The 21,505-nt window shown below is 51.0% G+C and overlaps 1 protein-coding gene across 1 annotated transcript in view; it reads right to left on the reverse strand.

The window, feature by feature from the left end:
- LOC137431901 (uncharacterized) overlaps positions 1-20,928 on the reverse strand; it is a 351,683-nt gene extending 330,755 nt beyond the window's left edge. Inside the window, exon 1 of the mRNA XM_068123735.2 lies at positions 20,637-20,928. Within this exon, the coding sequence (XP_067979836.2) occupies positions 20,637-20,799 (163 nt within the window). The 5' untranslated portion in view covers positions 20,800-20,928. The remainder of the gene's footprint in view (positions 1-20,636) is intronic.
- Positions 20,929-21,505: the final 577 nt, after the last annotated feature.

Below are 21,505 nucleotides of genomic sequence, written 5' to 3' on the forward strand. Positions count from 1 at the left end.
CTGGGCAACCCTGACTGAAGGAAAACCGCACCAGTGCTCTGCCATCTGAGCTATCTCGGCAACCCTGACTGAAGGAAAACCGCACCAGTGCTCTGCCATCTGAGCTATCTGGGCAACCCTGGCTGAAGGAAAACCATACCAGTGCTCTGCCATCTGAGCTATCTCGGCAACCCTGACTGAAGGAAAACCGCACCAGTGCTCTGCCATCTGAGCTATCTCGGCAACCCTGACTGAAGGAAAACCGCACCAGTGCTCTGCCATCTGAGCTATCTCGGCAACCCTGGCTGAAGGAAAACTGCACCAGTGCTCTGCCATCTGAGCTATCTGGACAACCCTAGCTGAAGGCAAACCGTACCAGTGCTCTGCCATCTGAGCTATCTGGACAATCCTAGCTGAAGGAAAACCGCACCAGTGCTCTGCCATCTGAGCTATCTGGACAACCCTAGCTGAAGGCAAACCGCACCAGTGCTCTGCCATCTGAGCTATCTGGGCAACCCTGACTCTAGGCAAACCGTACCAGTGCTCTGCCATCTGAGCTATCTGGCCAACCCTGACTAAAGGAAAACCGCACCAGTGCTCTGCCATCTGAGCTATCTGGGCAACCCTGACTGAAGGAAAACCGTACCAGTGCTCTGCCATCTGAGCTATCTGGCCAACCCTGACTAAAGGAAAACCGCACCAGTGCTCTGCCATCTGAGCTATCTGGGCAACCCTAGCTGAAGGAAAACCGTACCAGTGCTCTGCCATCTGAGCTATCTGGCCAACCCTGACTAAAGGAAAACCGCACCAGTGCTCTGCCATCTGAGCTATCTGGGCAACCCTAGCTGAAGGAAAACCGTACCAGTGCTCTGCCATCTGAGCTATCTGGGCAACCCTGACTGAAGGAAAACCGTACAAGTGCTCTGCCATCTGAGCTATCTGGGCAACCCTGGCTGAAGGAAAACCGTACCAGTGCTCTGCCATCTGAGCTATCTGGGCAACCCTGGCTGAAGGAAAACCGTACCAGTGGTCTGCCATCTGAGCTATCTGGGCAACCCTGACTGAAGGAAAACAGCACCATGCTCTGCCATCTGAGCTATCTGGGCAACCCTGACTGAAGGAAAACCGCACCAGTGCTCTGCCATCTGAGCTATCTGGGCAACCCTGACTGAAGGAAAACCGCACCAGTGCTCTGCCATCTGAGCTATCTGGGCAACCCTGACTGAAGGAAAACCGTACCAGTGCTCTGCCATCTGAACTATCTGGGCAACCCTGACTGAAGGAAAACAGCACCAGTGCTCTGCCATCTGAGCTATCTGGACAACCCTAGCTGAAGGAAAACCGCACCAGTGCTCTGCCATCTGAGCTATCTGGGCAACCCTGACTGAAGGCAAACCGTACCAGTGCTCTGCCATCTGAGCTATCTGGCCAACCCTGACTGAAGGAAAACCGCACCAGTGCTCTGCCATCTGAGCTATCTGGGCAACCCTAGCTGAAGGAAAACCGTACCAGTGCTCTGCCATCTGAGCTATCTGGGCAACCCTGACTGAAGGAAAACCGTACCAGTGCTCTGCCATCTGAGCTATCTGGGCAACCCTGGCTGAAGGAAAACCGTACCAGTGCTCTGCCATCTGAGCTATCTGGCCAACCCTGACTAAAGGAAAACCGCACCAGTGCTCTGCCATCTGAGCTATCTGGGCAACCCTAGCTGAAGGAAAACCGTACCAGTGCTCTGCCATCTGAGCTATCTGGGCAACCCTGACTGAAGGAAAACCGTACCAGTGCTCTGCCATCTGAGCTATCTGGGCAACCCTGGCTGAAGGAAAACCGTACCAGTGCTCTGCCATCTGAGCTATCTGGGCAACCCTGGCTGAAGGAAAACCGTACCAGTGGTCTGCCATCTGAGCTATCTGGGCAACCCTGACTGAAGGAAAACAGCACCATGCTCTGCCATCTGAGCTATCTGGGCAACCCTGACTGAAGGAAAACCGCACCAGTGCTCTGCCATCTGAGCTATCTGGGCAACCCTGACTGAAGGAAAACCGCACCAGTGCTCTGCCATCTGAGCTATCTGGGCAACCCTGACTGAAGGAAAACCGTACCAGTGCTCTGCCATCTGAACTATCTGGGCAACACTGACTGAAGGAAAACAGCACCAGTGCTCTGCCATCTGAGCTATCTGGGCAACCGTGGCTGAAGGAAAACCATACCAGTGCTCTGCCATCTGAGCTATCTGGGCAACCCTGGCTGAAGGAAAACCGCACCAGTGCTCTGCCATCTGAGCTGTCTGGGCAACACTGACTGAAGGAAAACTGCACCAGTGCTCTGCCATCTGAGCTGTCTGGGCAACCCTGACTGAAGGAAAACCGCACCAGTGCTCTGCCATCTGAGCTGTCTGGGCAACCCTGGCTGAAGGAAGACCGCACCAGTGCTCTGCCATCTGAGCTGTCTGGGCAACCCTGGCTGAAGGAAAACCGCACCAGTGCTCTGCCATCTGAGCTGTCTGGGCAACCCTGGCTGAAGGAAAACCGCACCAGTGCTCTGCCATCTGAGCTGTCTGGGCAACCCTGACTGAAGGAAAACCGCACCAGTGCTCTGCCATCTGAGCTATCTCGGCAACCCTGACTGAAGGAAAACCGCACCAGTGCTCTGTCATCTGAGCTATCTGGGCAACCCTGGCTGAAGGAAAACCATACCAGTGCTCTGCCATCTGAGCTATCTGGGCAACCCTGGCTGAAGGAAAACCGCACCAGTGCTCTGTCATCTGAGCTATCTGGGCAACCCTGGCTGAAGGAAAACTGCACCAGTGCTCTGCCATCTGAGCTATCTCGGCGACCCTGACTGAAGGAAAACCGCACCAGTGCTCTGCCATCTGAGCTATCTCGGCAACCCTGACTGAAGGAAAACCGCACCAGTGCTCTGCCATCTGAGCTATCTCGGCGACCCTGACTGAAGGAAAACCGCACCAGTGCTCTGCCATCTGAGCTATCTCGGCAACCCTGACTGAAGGAAAACCGCACCAGTGCTCTGCCATCTGAGCTATCTCGGCAACCCTGGCTGAAGGAAAACTGCACCAGTGCTCTGCCATCTGAGCTATCTCGGCAACCCTGACTGAAGGAAAACCGCACCAGTGCTCTGCCATCTGAGCTATCTCGGCAACCCTGGCTGAAGGAAAACCGCACCAGTGCTCTGCCATCTGAGCTATCTCGGCAACCCTGGCTGAAGGAAAACCGCACCAGTGCTCTGCCATCTGAGCTATCTCGGCAACCCTGACTGAAGGAAAACCGCACCAGTGCTCTGCCATCTGAGGTGTCTGGGCAACCCTGGCTGAAGGAAAACCGCACCAGTGCTCTGCCATCTGAGGTGTCTGGGCAACCCTGGCTGAAGGAAAACCGCACCAGTGCTCTGCCATCTGAGCCTTCTGGGCAACCCTGACTGAAGGAAAACCGCGCCAGTGCTCTGCCATCTGAGCTGTCTGGGCAACCCTGACTGAAGGAAAACCGCACCAGTGCTCTGCCATCTGAGCTATCTGGGCGACCCTGGCTGAATGAAAACCGCACCAGTGCTCTGCCATCTGAGCTATCTGGGCGACCCTGACTGAAGGAAAACCGCACCAGTGCTCTGCCATCTGAGCTATCTGGGCAACCCTGACTGAAGGAAAACCGCACCAGTGCTCTGCCATCTGAGCTATCTGGGCAACACTGACTGAAGGAAAACTGCACCAGTGCTCTGCCATCTGAGCTGTCTGGGCAACCCTGACTGAAGGAAAACCGCACCAGTGCTCTGCCATCTGAGCTGTCTGGGCAACCCTGGCTGAAGGAAGACCGCACCAGTGCTCTGCCATCTGAGCTGTCTGGGCAACCCTGGCTGAAGGAAAACCGCACCAGTGCTCTGCCATCTGAGCTGTCTGGGCAACCCTGGCTGAAGGAAAACCGCACCAGTGCTCTGCCATCTGAGCTGTCTGGGCAACCCTGACTGAAGGAAAACCGCACCAGTGCTCTGCCATCTGAGCTATCTCGGCAACCCTGACTGAAGGAAAACCGCACCAGTGCTCTGTCATCTGAGCTATCTGGGCAACCCTGGCTGAAGGAAAACCATACCAGTGCTCTGCCATCTGAGCTATCTGGGCAACCCTGGCTGAAGGAAAACCGCACCAGTGCTCTGTCATCTGAGCTATCTGGGCAAACCCTGGCTGAAGGAAAACTGCACCAGTGCTCTGCCATCTGAGCTATCTCGGCGACCCTGACTGAAGGAAAACCGCACCAGTGCTCTGCCATCTGAGCTATCTCGGCAACCCTGACTGAAGGAAAACCGCACCAGTGCTCTGCCATCTGAGCTATCTCGGCGACCCTGACTGAAGGAAAACCGCACCAGTGCTCTGCCATCTGAGCTATCTCGGCAACCCTGACTGAAGGAAAACCGCACCAGTGCTCTGCCATCTGAGCTATCTCGGCAACCCTGGCTGAAGGAAAACTGCACCAGTGCTCTGCCATCTGAGCTATCTCGGCAACCCTGACTGAAGGAAAACCGCACCAGTGCTCTGCCATCTGAGCTATCTCGGCAACCCTGGCTGAAGGAAAACCGCACCAGTGCTCTGCCATCTGAGCTATCTCGGCAACCCTGGCTGAAGGAAAACCGCACCAGTGCTCTGCCATCTGAGCTATCTCGGCAACCCTGACTGAAGGAAAACCGCACCAGTGCTCTGCCATCTGAGGTGTCTGGGCAACCCTGGCTGAAGGAAAACCGCACCAGTGCTCTGCCATCTGAGGTGTCTGGGCAACCCTGGCTGAAGGAAAACCGCACCAGTGCTCTGCCATCTGAGCCTTCTGGGCAACCCTGACTGAAGGAAAACCGCGCCAGTGCTCTGCCATCTGAGCTGTCTGGGCAACCCTGACTGAAGGAAAACCGCACCAGTGCTCTGCCATCTGAGCTATCTGGGCGACCCTGGCTGAATGAAAACCGCACCAGTGCTCTGCCATCTGAGCTATCTGGGCGACCCTGACTGAAGGAAAACCGCACCAGTGCTCTGCCATCTGAGCTATCTGGGCAACCCTGACTGAAGGAAAACCGCACCAGTGCTCTGCCATCTGAGCTATCTGGGCGACCCTGACTGAAGGAAAACCGCACCAGTGCTCTGCCATCTGAGCTATCTGGGCGACCCTTATTGAACCATCCTGACTGACTAATTTTCCCACATATATCAATTTTATTATTTATAATCCTGTTCATTAATCTAATTGCTTCACTACGCCCCCAGTGGTGTTTATAATAGAGGACGTGGATTCGCTCCTCATTGGAGGAAGACCCTCTCATGATCAGGCCGTTGGTGCTCCGATGGTTGGCAGCGAGTGCCCCGGAAGCATTGACGCAAAGAGAGTGGCAATCATATGTGTTGGACAATTGCATGCTCAGTCAGGATCGTCCAGATAGCTCAGATGGCAGAGCACTGGTACGGTTTGCCTTCAGTCATGGTTGCCCAGATAGCTCAGATGGCAGAGCACTGGTGCGGTTTTCCTTCAGCCAGGGTTGCCCAGACACCTCAGATGGCAGAGCACTGGTACGGTTTTCCTTCAGTCATGGTTGCCCAGATAGCTCAGATGGCAGAGCACTGGTGCGGTTTTCCTTCAGCCAGGGTTGCCGAGATAGCTCAGATGGCAGAGCACTGGTGCGGTTTGCCTTCAGTCATGGTTGCCCAGATAGCTCAGATGGCAGAGCACTGGTGCGGTTTTCCTTCAGCCAGGGTTGCCGAGATAGCTCAGATGGCAGAGCACTGGTGCGGTTTTCCTTCAGTCATGGTTGCCCAGATAGCTCAGATGGCAGAGCACTGGTACGGTTTTCCTTCAGTCATGGTTGCCCAGATAGCTCAGATGGCAGAGCACTGGTACGGTTTGCCTTCAGTCATGGTTGCCCAGATAGCTCAGATGGCAGAGCACTGGTACGGTTTTCCTTCAGTCATGGTTGCCCAGATAGCTCAGATGGCAGAGCACTGGTGCGGTTTTCCTTCAGCCAGGGTTGCCGAGATAGCTCAGATGGCAGAGCACTGGTGCTGTTTTCCTTCAGTCAGTGTTGCCCAGATAGCGCAGGACTTTCTAACTTGGTTGGTACCTGTGTCTCGGATGTTTTCTTATTACCCTGCACTCGCGAATCGAAAAGCAGGGAAAAGCAGGGAAAAGCAGGGTTAGGCATTCGGGTACATCCGGACATGTGCACGTGTGGCGTACGTGTTCGCATTTTTAAAATTAATTTTCTCGGCAACTGTGGTTCCAATTGACACGACATTTTACCATAGAAGCGCCTCCGCCTGTAGAATGTTTTTATTATTCATAATTATGACATCATAGGTCACATGGTACAGACGCCATATTGGATAACCGTTACACCTCTATATCTCCCAAACTGCTCAATGGAAAAAATGGAAACATGGCTCATTGTCAAGTACTCCACATTGGGAATAAGATATATGCCTTCATTATGACGTCATAATTCGACAAGTACAACTGTGATGAAAAGTCTACTTAATGTGAGTGTTTGGCTCAACACACATCCCTGGCTGAGGAGGGCTGTCTCCGTGGTGAGGGGCGGGATGCATATGTAATCTGCTTCTGGAGATGTTGTCTGCTGCGAGGATGATGAGAGATCCTACGATGTCGTGACTCTATGAGAGAGCTCGGTGAGCTTTTGCTGTTTAATGGTAGTTGCTTCATTCTAATGTATTACCATGTATTCCTTGTATCTTGTAGACTAATTAAATGCTTATGATGTTTATTTGTAGATGCACCAGGTCGATTACATGAAAGCCTCGTTACTTCCGAGAGGTCCTTGTTGCTCTATTCATTTTCATATCAACAACGCTTGATCTGATCAGTATGAAAACAAAATCCCTCTGCAATTGTTAGTCCGATGGACACGGAATTTTCAGAATATGAGCGGCTCCTCCTGTATAATTTTTTTTAAATGATAATTATGATGTCATAGGTCACGTGGCACAGGCGCCATCTTGGAAAAATAGAAAAAAGTTGCACCTCGATATTTCCAAAACCGCTCCATGGAAAAAATTGAAACATGGCTCATTCCCAAGTACTCCTCTTGGGGAATAAGATATGTTAATGACGATGTCATTGGTACCTTAATTATGACGTCATAATTCAACAAGTACAACACTTATCCAATCATTGTGAATTTCTTTCTCTGCAATTCTTGGTCCGATTGACACGAAATTTTCAGAATATGAGCGGCTCCTCCTGTAGAATATTTTAATGATAATTATGACGTCATATGTCACGTGGTACAGGCGCCATCTCGGAAAAACCGAAAAACGTTGCACCTCTATATCTCAAACTGCTCCATGGAAAAAAATTAAAACGTGGCTCATTGTAAAGAACTCCATATGGGGAATAGGTGCTGTTAAGGATGACGTCATTGGTGCCATAATCATGACGTCATAATTCGACAGGAACAACGCTCAGTCTGATCAGTTTGAAATTTATTGAGTGTGATCTATGTAACAATTATATTAGAGAATATAAATTTATGATGTAATCGCTCACGTGGTCTGGCAGCCATATTGGATCAACAAAAAACGTTCAAAAACAGAAGAGTTGGCTCGTACCAAGTTGACTGCACAGGTTAAGTAGTCTATGAATACCATCTAGTTTTTGCTTTATTTATTTATTTTTATTTTGTTTTGCTTTATTCTTATCTTTTTCAAACCTTCCCATAGCCCCTTAGTATAGTGGCTGTATGTCTTGTTTGAGGCGATTTCCATAACAAAATGATCAACTAAAATGAAAGGTGAACGAAAAATGTTTTCATTTTCATAATACAATGACACCCCACGTCTCTACTCAATTAGCCTTCCCTCCCCTCCCCTACCTTGTCAACATACTCAGATTTTTCAAACATCACTGCACATAGCCACCAACTCTGCCCTCTCCTTGCTCTATCCCGTCGTCGTCATCGTCGTCGTCCTCCAGCCCCCACGTTTCTGCAGAGCACACGTGGTCTGCCAAGAACCCTCGTCTTGTTAAATTCACAAAATCCCGGCTCACTGTTCACCTCAACTCATTTGTTCCTCTTTTCTCTCCCCTGTGGAACCAACTTCCTCAGTCTGTTAAACATCATTCTTTCCTTGAGGGTTTCAAGATGGCTGCTCACCACTAACTCAGGGCATCCCCCATTCATACCCATGATCTTTAGAATCCTCACTAACCCATTGTTGGTTCATCCCTGGTTTTCCCTTCCTGTTCTTGTTTGCGTTTGAGCTTGTATCCATCTTGTTCATCCCACGTGACCTCCTTCACATCACCTTACTCTTTTAGCATGCGGTGCTACGCACGTGACTTGCTACCAAGGAGGAAGCGGACAACGCGGTAAGTTTGATGTTCTTTATTCAAAGAGGTCACTGTAGCACTGGCACGCTCCGGGCTGCGCGCCCGGTGTATATCCTGAGGCCACGCCTACCCCTCGGGCGTGGCCGCCACCCACTTGGTGCGCGGAATGATGTCACCACGCCAGTGGGCTTTCGTGTATGCCACACGCGCCCCCCCAGAATTCCCGCGCACCTGGAGGGCCAGTTTGCGGGGCAAACGGATGACCCGGCCGAAGCGCCCTCTGGCGACCGGCGGCGTCCGGGGTGCAGGGATGCCAGGTGGGATGCCCCCGGCTGTACCCGGGATGGGTGCCGGACCGGGGGGCGGCGTGCCTGCGGTGCTGGGTGGTGCCGGGGGTCCGCCCACAGGGGGGCGGCCCCGACGCGGGGGCCGAGCCACCGGCGGTGGGTGGTCCACGTCGAGGTGGGCCAGCTTGAGGCGGTCTATGGAGACCCGGTCAGGAGTGCCGCCGATGTCCAGGGTGAAATGTTTCACCACGGTCTCCAGCAGGCGGAAAGGCCCGTCGTACGGGGGCCGCAGTGGTGTCCGGTGGGCGTCGTGCCGGATGAAGACGTACTCCGCAGTGCGAAGCTCCGGGGCGACGTGTGTAGGAGGGTGCCCGTGGTGCGCCGTCGGCACCGGGGCGAACCACCGGGCGGTCTCCTGCAGCGCAGAACACTCCTGCGCCACGGACCAAGGTGCCGTGGGGTCGGGGAGGAACTCGCCCAGCACCCGCAGCGGTTGTCCAAAGACAAACTCCACCGCGGATGCGCGCAGGTCCTCCTTGGGCGCCGTCCGGAGGCCCAGCAGGACCCAGGGGAGCCTGTCGACCCAGCCACCGTCGCGGAGGGTGGCCCGGAGTGCGGCCTTCAATGAGCGGTGGAATCGCTCGCACAGGCCATTGGCCTGGGGGTGGTAGGCCGTGGTTCGGTGCAGCTGGACCCCGAGCCCCTGTGCGACTGCGGCCCAGAGCTCCGATGTGAATTGGGGGCCGCGGTCGGACGAGATGTCCGAGGGGGCGCTGAACCGGGCGACCCAGGTGGCGATGAACGCCTGTGCGACGTCTGCCGCCGTCGTCGCCACCAAAGGCACGGCCTCTGGCCACCGGGTGGTGCGGTCCACCATGGTGAGGACATGGGTGAAACCCCGTGAGGGGGGCAGAGGTCCCACCAGGTCCACGTGAACGTGGTCGAACCGACGTTCCGGCACCGTAAACGGGGCCAAGGGGGCCTGGGTGTGTCGGTGCACCTTTGCGCGCTGGCATGCGAGGCACGTCCTGGCCCAGCCGCGGATGGCCTTCCGGAAGCCATGCCAGACAAACTTGTCGGCAACCAACCGGTGGGAGGCCCTCGTGCCCGGGTGGGACAGGCCATGGATGGCGTCAAAAACCTGGCGCTGCCAGCCTGCGGGCACGATGGAGCGAGGCCGCCTGAGGGAGACGTCGCAAACGAGGGCCGTGCCCGCACCGTCGAAGGGCACCTCGGTGACACGGAGGCCCGTGACGGAGGTCCGCAGGGCCTGGACCCTGGGGTCGGCGGCCTGGTCCGCTGCCATCCGGGCATAGTCGATGCCAAGGTGGACTGCGTGGGCGACGGCCCGGGAAAGGCAATCGGCCACCGGGTAGTCCTTTCCCGCGACGTGCCGGATGTCCGTCGTGTACTCGGACACGGCCGCGACGTGACGCTGTTGCCGGGCCGACCATGGCTGGGCGACCTTGCCCATCGCGAAAACCAGCAGCTTGTGGTCGACGAAGGCCGTGAACGCATGGCCCTCGAGCAGATGGCGGAAGTGCCTGACCGCCAGTTGAAGCCCAAGCAACTCGCGGTCGAAGGTGCTGTAACAGCGTTCGGGCAGGTGAAGCTACCGGCTGAAGAACGCCAGCGGTTGCCAAGCTCCATGCACCCATTGTTCGTACACCGCGCCCACCGCGTAGTCCGAGGCGTCGGAGGTGAGGGCGATCGGTGCATCGAGCGCCGGGTGCGCGAGCATGGTGGCGTTGGCCAAGGCGAGCTTCGCGCCCGAGAACGCCGCGTCCATCTGATCGGTCCAGGTAACATCACCTTTGCCCGGCTTCCCTCGAAGGGCCTCGTGTAAGGGGCGCAGGAGCTGGGCGATGCGGGGCAGGAACCGATGGTAAAAGTTTACCATGCCCAGGAACTCCTGGAGCCCCTTGATCGTGCGGGGGCGCGGAAACCCCTTCACCGCGTCCACCTTGGCCGGTAGGGGGACGGCCCCGTGCCTGGTGACGCGGTGCCCCAAAAAGTCGATTTCAGCGACACCGAACCGGCACTTGGCGGGGTTCACGATCAGGCCGTGCTGGCCCAGACGTTCGAAGAGCGTGCGGAGATGGTGTAGGTGCTCTTCGTGGGATGCGCTGGCGACGAGGATGTCGTCCAGGTAGACGTACAAAAAATCCAAGCCGCGCAAGACGCTGTCCATGAGGCGCTGGAATGCCTGAGCCGCATTTTTCAAACCGAAGGGCATCCGAAGGAATTCAAAAAGCCCGAATGGCATGATGACAGCCGTCTTCGGGATGTCCTCCGGCCTGACAGGGACCTGATGGTAGCCGCGTACGAGGTCCACCTTTGAAAAGAAGGACATATTCGCCAAGCGGGCGGAAAAGTCCTGAATGTGGGGGATGGGGTAGCGGTCGGGGGTGGTGGCGTCGTTGAGGCGCCGGTAGTACCCGCACGGTCGCCATCCCCCACCGGGCTTGGGCACGATGTGGAGCAGGGACGCCCACGCGCTCTCGGAGCGCCGCACGATGCTGAGCTGCTCCAGCGTAGCGAACTCCGCTTTAGCTACTGCGAGCTTCATCGGCTCGAGGCGGCGTGCTCGGGCATAGACCGGTGGCCCGGCGGTGGGGATGTGGTGTTCCACCCCGTGCTTGACGGTCCCCGCCGAGAAGGTCGGCCACGTGAGGGCCGGAAAACCCGCGAGGAGGCGGGCGAATTCGTCCGCTGCCGGAAGCATACAGATGAACCTGGCCGGAACGGAACCGCTCAGCAAGCTGCTCGGCGAGCCGCTCGATGAGCCGCTCTGTGAGCTACTCAACGAGCCGGGCAGCGCACACGCGAGCGAGCTGAACGTCTCAGCCTGGACAAGCCTTCTGCGCTTTACATCGACCAGTAATCCATTAGCACATAAGAAGTCCGCGCCGAGCAGTGCCATGGGCACGTCGGCCATAACGAACGACCAACGGAAAACCTGACCTCCGAACCGCAGGGAGAGACAGCGTTTTCCGTACGTGCGTATAGACGTACCATTGGCCGCAAGCAGCGTGGGACCTCGGCCCGCGGTGTGCTTGTCGGACGTACCAGCAGGAACGACACTCACCTGCGCTCCCATATCGCACAGGTAACGGCGCCCGGACAAGGTGTCCGTTATGTACAGAAGGCTGTTGGAATTGCCGACGCTCACCGTTGCCACCGAGCGCCGGCTCGCCCGTTTCCCGACCTGCCGAATGAGCACGGCGGGCGACACTGCCGAGCCTCGTGGCTGAACTTGGCGTGGAAGAAACACCAGGCGGGCAGCTGCGGCGTCGGAGGCCGCGGTTTTCTTTGCGGCGGCGGTGGTGGTCGGGGCGTGGCGGCGGACACGAGGTGCAGTGCATCGGGGAAAGCCTCGGGAGCCTCGGGAGCGGCAACCATGCCAAGACTCGCCTGCGTGGCCAAAGCCGTGTAGTATTTGTCGGCCTCGGCAGCGAGCGCACGGGGTTACGTTAACGCGGAACCAGCCAAAGCGAGGTGGACTCGTGCTGGCAGCTGGCGTTGAAACAACGCCCGGAATAGAGCGTTCGGGGTTTCGTCGCCCATGAGCGCCAGCATATGGTCCATACGGACCGACGGTCGCGTGTCGCCGATCTCGGGGAGGTCCAAGAGGCGATCGGCCCATGCGTCCCCTGTAAGGCCGAACGTGGCGAGGAGGAGACGCTTGACCGCCTCGTACTTGCCATCGGCAGGTGGATCCCTTAGGACCAATACGACGCGGGTGGCTGTGCCGGGCCCGAAGGCGGCGACCACGTGGCAGTACATGGTCTCGTCCACCGTGATGACTCGAAGTCGGAACTGGGCTTCCGCCTGCAGGAACCAAACTTCGGGTTGTGACTCCCAGAATCCCGGGAGCTTGATGGAGACCGCGTTGGTAGCCATTGTTGCGGCGGTTTCGGGTAGTCAGCGATGGCTGACCCGAATGTCGGAGGTCACCAATTTAGCACGCGGTGCTACGAGCGTGACTTGCTACCAAGGAGGAAGCTGACAACGCGGTAAGTTTGATGTTCTTTATTCAAAGAGGTCACTGTAGTACTGGCGCGCTCCGGGCTGCGTGCCCGGTGTATATCCTGAGGCCACGCCTACCCCTCGGGCGTAGCCGCCGCCCACTTGGTGCACGGAATGATGTCACCACGCCAGTGGGCTTTCGTGTACGCCACACTCTCCCATTTCATTTCCCCGCACCCATTATTCCTCTGTTGTGCACATCTATCGTACTGTTTCTCTCCTTTCCACCATATTATTCTTCTTCTGTTGTTTTCTGGTCTGTTCTGAGTTCTATCTCTTCCTCGAACCTCAAGTTTGTATACAAAAACACTATTTTAGATGTTAATGAACATAACCTTTCTGGCATTACAAGAGCTCAGAGTGATGAGATTGAACGACTCCAGAAGCGTGCGCTCCGTTTTATTGCGTACCCTTCTATTCAGTCCTATGTGCAACAACTTCGTCATTTTTGTTTCCAGTTGTTGAGCGAACGCAGGAATGAGCTTCTCTTGCGTTTTGGACTTGGTCTTCTACAATGTAATCGTCACCGTGACATTCTTCCTCCTACACGACAATCTGTGCCTCGGTATAATATGCAACTCAGAAATGCTCAACATCTTGACCTACGTAGCTTGACCTACGTCGGTGTAAGACTCGGAGATACAAGAATTCAACAATTTCATTTTTGAGTGAAATGTTTAATTCTGCTCTGTTGGTGCAGAAAATCATTTACTTGCTTAATATCTGTTTGTTGTTCTTCTTAAGTTTTCTGCTATTTTAGGTTTTTTTGTTGTTAGAATTTGTTATATTTTTTATTGTTTGATTATGTATGTTTGTTTATTCGATACAATTATTTTGATACATAATCTACTATATAAGAGAGCGTTGGGCTGTGTGTGTGTGTGTGTGTCTGTGTCGCCATTTTTCTCAGAGATGGCTCAACTGATCTTCGTCAAACCTTCAGAGATTCATCAATGAGTGCCTGGGAGGGGAAAAAAAAAAAAAGTTTTGAAAAAAAAAAAGTTCGTTTTTTTGGAGTTAAAAAAACGCTCGATAGTGTCGAAGCCTTTTTTAATTAATGACAGTTATATACAAGTACACATTCGCAAAATTAAATACAAAGCAATCACCAGACATTTGAACACAAATAAATCAAATAATTCCGGAAGTATACGAAGTTGGTAGTACGGCTTCTTCTTCTTCCTGATCGGCATCACACTTAACTCAGAAACGTGATGAACAGCAGCATATATTCAACAAAAAGGTGATGAACCCCCTATCACTCCTGCCTCCCCCTCCCACGCCTCCGCTCCTCCCCCACCCCCCAGGTACTTCTGCTAGTACAGAATAAATATTAATGTAATTTTAAATGATGATTATAATTTATATACATAGTTGTAAGCTGTTTTATTATTGTAAACTTGACAAATTTTCAGTCTTCAGACTGCTTTGTCCAGTGTTTAATGCTTTCAATAAACCGGGGAGACGACCGCTCGCCACCAAAGCCAGAAGATGAGAGACAGCCAAGAAGAAGTCAAGAGGGCGTCAAGAAGATAAAAATGTCAGGGAGTGCATTATTTTATACTCAAGGCTCTGACGTCATCCGTGCCTGCTCCACCAATCCCCTAGTCCCATCTTAGCAGTCCTTGCGCCAATCAATCCCGGACCAATCACTCTTCTTCGGGGCATGGCCTCACGGCCCTGCCTGCTTGATGTGGCGATGTGATGACTGCGGCACCAGCGGTAGTTGAATGTCTTGTTCCGGTTGCTTTTATTTGGTGTTATTAATGTGCGATTTCTTAGCTTTGTGTGTGTGCTGTTGGTGTCATAAGGAACTGAGGAAAATAACATAGGCCATTACATACAGGGGATTAATTACCCATAATCCCAAACTAATTAACATAACCCCACCCCTTGTGATGGGAACGAAGATACGCGCTTACACGACATACGGTCTACCGGATCCCTACTTATGATACATGGGGTTTCTTCTTCTTCACGATAGTCGAAGCACACTACCTATGCAATTCTACCTGGACTAAGGTAATCACTGCCAACCCCCTACAAACGTAACAATACTCATCTTTGTGAAGGTGAATCTGTTTGCTTGGATAAAATAAACTGTTTTATTTCATAATTAGAAGTTGATAAGAGACTATGTTTAACCCAAAATAAAAGAACATGTCGTTGATGTTTCGTGCAATAACCCTTCATCATAGCAATGGTCAGCTGTAGGCCTACCTCGTTTTCTCCAACAGTAAACATACTCTTATGAATCTTCAGTTGATAAAATTAATTATTTCTACTTAGAATTACTTTGTTATTTGGAATGAATTAGAAAATGGGATTCTATTGAAAATTTTCTATGATATAGTTGAAAGGCATATAATTGTTCAAAGGTGAATTCCTGGCAAATCCGAAAGCTCGATTTAATTAATTACAGACGCTGCTCGGCCAATTCACAACACCTGCCTGATGATTGACAACAGGTGAGCTACCTGCTGAGGAAAGTATCATTGTGAAGTTTATGGTAATAATATACCTTCTTGCTGTACTTTCAAAAAAAGAAAGAAATATCAACCTCAGAATTGTTTCTCAAATATAATTCACATGTTTCATTTCCGTACATTCAAACTCCATGTTGTATCAACACACAATGTATGAATGTTATATTTTCCTCATTTTAATATAATTTCACACTATGTGCGAACAACATTTCTATTCCGATGAACATAAGTGCTACAAACATGGTGTAAATAATAAATATTTTGCCAAACAATCAGTTTTAGGTAACACACCTATACCTGTGTTGCATATGGCCCAAGGTGGCCAACACACATCCAAGTCATGATAGGTCAGGAACTTATCAATGACCAGGGGGCTAGCAGGCCAGACTTCACAAGGCACATCCAAGTCATGATAGGTCACGAACTTATCAATGACCAGGGGGCTAGCAGGCCAGACTTCATGATAATAGTAGGCCAATGGTGGAGTACATCGAGTCTGCGTAAACAGTAGGATGTTCAATGTCCAGATCACCTGGACGCTAATCTATCCCTCGATACCCTACACAATAGATATGATGTGTCTTTCTCCGATTTGCGATTTTTTAAGTGGGTAATTTCGCGATTCAAAGTCGAATGCTTCTTCTTCTTCACGATTAGCCGTGATGTCGCACCATGAAGAGGACTTCCATGTCTGTATTGTTGACGGGTTACATTGTTGTATGATTTAACACAAACGGCGAATAAATGTCGCACTTCTACAAATATGTGGGGTCGATGCAGTGGTGGTGGTGGTAATAATACAAACCGAGATGATTTTATGCTACACCAATGGCCGAAAGACCCGTGGGTTGCCAGAAATTTGATGAGGTTTGTTCGAAATACCCGAGTGTGGATCGGGCCTACAAGATGTTCTGTTTTGTATTCGGAACATTTTACAGAGAAATGTTGTGAAACAACAGAGATGGCGAGAGATCTTGTGGTCATCCGCCACGACTGAGAGAGGATGCCATTCCCACAATTAAGCGGAAGAAACAACGTTCACTCAATCTGTAACACCTTCTCCGCCGAGCTACCAGCATATGGACAGGGGTGAGTTGAGTATTTTTTTTGTTATATATTTGGGGGACAGACCACAGATAGAGCTGGGGGAGCAAGGCTGGAGAGGAGTCGGTAGAAGACAGAAAGACCACCAACCTGCCTGCGGTGAGAGAGAGAAAGGCCCTCGGAGTTAGCTTCATCGCGGGAGATTCCAATGATTCTGAATGCTTTGGTTTCAACAGCGTGAAGCCGAGCTAGGTGTGAGGCAGGAGCGCCGACCCAGTGGGGAGAACAGTATTCCATTGAGCTGCGGATGAAAGCCTTGTATGTGGTGAGGAGCTCAGAAGTGCCCAGGAAGGTCTTCACACGATGGAGGATGCCCAGTCGGCGACTGGCTTTGGAGGCCAGATTTGAAATGTGGTTTTCCCAGGAAAGATCATGGCAGATAGTGAGATCCAAAAGCTTGAGTGACAGAACTTCTTGGAGAGGATTGTTCAGACAGTAGATGGGAGGGTTGTCCAGATGGACTTTTCGGAGAGACTAAGTGGGAGTGTGAGATTTGTCATGATTGAAAGACATGTTCCACTTGTTTGACCAGTTTGTGATATTGCCCAGGTCTGCAGAGAGTGAAGAGGCTGCTGCCTGCCAATCTGAGGGTTGGGATATGGAGCGGCAGAGAGTGGAGTCATCAGCAAAGAGATAGAGAGGATTTTCAAGAGAGTCGGAGAGATCATTAATGAAGACCAGAAAAAGCACAGGGCCCAGAACACTACCTTGAGGAACTCCAGCCTGAACAGGAAGGGGACAACACATTGACTGCGACTGGTGAGGAAGTCCGCAGGCCATGTGTGGAGGTTTCCATGGATACCATAAGAGGAGAGTTTGGTGAGCAGGGCGAGGTGCCAGACCGTATCGAAGGCACGAGATATATCAAGGGACACGGCTCTGATTTCCTGTTTGGCATTGAGGACCTCCATCATTGTTGAGACAGCAGAAGCAGCATGTCCAGAGTAGAATGACCAGGTCTGAATCCAAATTGATGATCCGAGATCAAGCCATTAACCATCACTCACACAATACCCACTACCACCCAAACCCCACATCCTCCCCTCCACAATCCCTCATCAACCATCACTCCCACAATACCCACTACCACCCAATCTCCCCCTCCCCCTCCCCCTCCACAATCCCTCATCAACCATCACCCCCACAATATCCACTACCACCCAATCTCCCCCCCCCCTCCCCTTCCACAATCCTTCATCAAACATCACCCCCACAACACCCACTACCACCCTTTCTCTCCCCCTCCCGCCCCTCTCTCTTCCCCTCCCCCCCCCTCTCTCTCTTCCCCTCCTCCCCTCTCTGTCCTCCTCCTCCCCCACACCCTCTCTCTCCCCCTTCCCCCCACCCCTATCACTCCTCCTCCCCCCCCCACCCTCTCTCTCCTCCTCCTCCCCCCCCTCTCTCTCTTCCCCTCCTCCCCACATACTCTCTCTCTCCCCCTCCTCCCCCACACCCTCTCTCTCTCCCCCTTCTCCCCACCCTCTCTCTCCTCCTCCTCCCCCACATCCTCTCTCTCTCCCCACTTGTTACCTACCCCTTTCCCTGTTTACTTATAAATAAACCCTTTTAAAAGGTAAGAAACGTGTTTCAACCATCTGTTTCTGTGTCTGTTTCCCGTTATTTATTAATTCGTCCAAATTGAAGTTCCTTGGTGAACAGTGAAGTGTTAGAATTAATTAAATAAACACAGTAAAATAAATAATAAAAGATCGTTAGGCCATTTGCTGAGTCTAACTCGGCGCTGAGGTTCCTGTTTTAACGGGACCTTCAGACGTAACAATATATTATATCACAATATACATGAGGCAACGACAAAGGCCCAGAAACAGTTGGAAAAGTGTTATTAAGTCCCAACTAGACTTCAGAGAGATTAGGTTGCCCTGCGCACGTCCCTCACTATGACATTCCAAGGATACGCCTCTTCGGCTGGTTATTCCCCCATTCTAGGGGTGGGTTCAGGAGGTCTCAAAGACCATTGGAGGGTTCATGTACCACACGACAACAAGTATGTGGAAAGTCAGCACTATGGCAACATGGAACGTGAACAGCATGAATGAATGAATGAATGAATGATCGTTTTAAGGCCATTTTCCCCACTAGAGCGGGGGTTAGCCTTGCGGGCCCCATGACAATCATGGTTCCCTGTTTGAGGCAATGTTTTTATGGCCGGATGCCCTTCCTGACGCCAACCCTTAGTCGCCTCTTACGATGCGCAGGGATACGGTGTACCTATTCTAAATCGGGGTACACACCGGGATCATTCATCCCAGCAAGCTGGTACTCAATTTGCCGACCTCGGAAGGATGACAGGCTGAGTCAACCCCCCTGGCGTTCATTCAGCGATCGACCGGGATTCGAACCCAGGATCCGAGGATCCCAAGCCGGCACCCTAACCGCTAAGCCAACACCAGGCTTTCGGCAGCTCAGCATGGACCTGAGCAAATGTCCAACACGTCACAGATGGCTCTGTAAGTACCCAGCATGCAACAAGACAAGCATCAGTTACATGATGCATTCATTGCCTTGAAAAGAAAATAACAGCACAGATAATGATGTAATGAGCACAAGCCTTTCAAAACACCTTGGTGGTCTCCGACACCCCACCATGTTCATTGGGTTATTTCTTTTCATTTCACCCGATCTTAGTTTTCCTCTATTTTATCTTTTTGAACATGAACAAAAAAGACGTTACAGCATTTTTGTTTGAATAAAACATCAGAGTGATTTTTGAACTTCACAATGACGTTTTATTATCATATTATACTCACTAAGTCATACAATATTTGCTGTAATTGTTTATGTGTGTTTGCTATTTGGATTTGAAGTTCGACTCGCCTGACAATCGATGGATTTTATCCGCTAAGAGTTAATAAGAGCACCTTTACTGCCGTTGGGAGCATCTCCTTTGTTGTGATGAAGAGCTGTCAGCACCACCTTGTTTTCCATGCAGGTATGAAGACATCAATTTGCAGTTGACAAAAAGCATTGTTTATTTTGTCCGTCCATGCGGACCGAGAATAGGCGAGACAGACACGAGTAATCTATTGCATCGTCACCTTCACCTGTGTTAAATTATTCCAGATGACCCAGGGAGCACCGATTGACAGCTGCTCCGAGTTACAGGAGTGCGATGTGTGCCAAGGTATTCCCTCTGGAGGATTGATTGGACATTGGAAGCAGCCAGTCCAACTGATATGGTACTTAATGGAGTCCATATGAACATTTTACTAAACAGAAAAGGCATAACAGACTTGAATGTATATTTTTAATACCATATTATGTACGTTGGGCTTTCGTTAAGGTGTCAGAGTACCGTGTTGTACCGTGTTGTACCGTGTTGTACCGTGTTGTGACGTGTTGTACCGTGTTGTACCGTGTTGTGCCGTGTTGTACCGTGTTGTACCGTGTTGCGCCGTGTTGCACCGTGTTGCACCGTGTTGTACCGTGTTGTACCGTGTTGTGCCGTGTTGTGCCGTGTTGTGCCGTGTTGCACCGTGTTGCACCGTGTTGTACCGTGTTGTACCGTGTTGTAGTACATGTCATTTCCAAACCCCCTCTGTCCCTCCTCCTGCTTCCCCTTTTCTTTTATCATTACTATAAATTTACTTTTTTCTGATTGTCTGTTGCCCTTTTGTCCATTCATACATGTCTTTGATCTAAATTATTATATGAGGATATATATGCATGTGCTTCAATGTGAGATGCAGTTGTCTGGCCTGTTAGGTTAGCGTTGTATTAGGGTTAGGGTTGAGTTAGGGTTAGCGTTGTTAGGGTTAGGGTTGTTAGGGTTAGGGTTGGGTTAGGGTTAGGGTTAGGGTTTGGGTTAGGGTTAGGGTTAGGGTTAGGGTTTGGGTTAGGGTTTGTTAGGGTTGGGTTAGGGTTTGTTAGGGTTGGGTTAGGGAAGTGGTTAGGGTTAGGAAAGTGATTAGGGTTAGGGTTAGGGTTAGGGTTTGTTAGGGTTGGGTTAGGGTTAGGGAAGTGGTCCCTTTTTGTGCATAATACTTTTGTTGTAGTTCATTGAATTTACCTTTACTCCATAAAAAGAAGAAATCACTCATTAAATCGTGCTGTCTTTCAATCTCACTTCGATTATATTCACATTCGACACGAGTATCTTCACATTGTCTGCTATATTTCGACATAGTTCATGATTTGGCAGTTAGCCAAACATGTTGAGGCAAATGTCGGAGCACAAAAGTAAAACTGACATATTGGGAGAAACCCCGAAGGGGCATTGCTGCATTGGAGTGACGTGGAATTGCAGCAAAGGATCCCTTCACTGGGGTAGTGAGTGACCTTCCCTGAGGGAAACCATGTCGCCACTAGGTAACATTTTACACTCACTTACAGGTCTACTAAATAAAAAATGAGCAAATGAAAAAGGATGCAAGACAAGTCAAAATGACGTAATGTAAGCTTACCTGTGACGGCATCACTGCTCGACCTGCTGTACTTGCGGTGTCGCTGTCTTCGCAAGGATGGTTTGTCCCCTCGGACTGCACCTGCCTCCGGCCAGGGCAAGCACATGACGAGCACGACAACAGCAGACAATGCGCGAGTCCACGATTCATATCTTGGAGCCATGATATTGCGAGTCTGCGGTGGAAACACACAAACACCGGTGTGCACACTTAAAAACCCCCAAGGACTGCTGCAGACGTTAAAACGATTCTCGTCCTGTTAAAAGAGCTCTGAGCCACGTACCGCACCCATGTGCAGCTATGAGCGGGTGCACGCATTCCGTGGATGAACACCAACGCCCCCTGAAAACTTTTAAAGGGCAAAAGTGCATTAAAAAAAAATGTTGGAAAACACTCGATTCTGGAGCCTATTTTGTCTCATATTGTTAGATTATGACTTCAAAGTTACTTACTAGACTAGACAGAAGATGTCACTTTTTGGGTGATATAATATATGTACAATATACATTATACAGGCACAATATATATATATATATATATATATATATATATATATATATATATATATATATATACGTCATTATGCATATATACATATTCGTCTTTATACATAATGTATTATGCATATATATAATGCGGTATGCACATATATATACTGTATATGTATGTATATATATATATATATATATATATATATATATATATATATATATATATATATATATATATACATACAGTATATATATATATATATATATATATATATATATATATATATAAATATATATATATATATATATATATATATTGTTACGGACGCGGTTTGGATGTTATTTTTGACCGAGCGGTTGGTATGACTGCGACCGAAC

The sequence above is a fragment of the Myxine glutinosa genome, chromosome 7 (assembly GCF_964187855.1).
Source record: "Myxine glutinosa chromosome 7, kmMyxGlut1.1, whole genome shotgun sequence".
NCBI lineage: Eukaryota > Metazoa > Chordata > Myxini > Myxiniformes > Myxinidae > Myxine > Myxine glutinosa.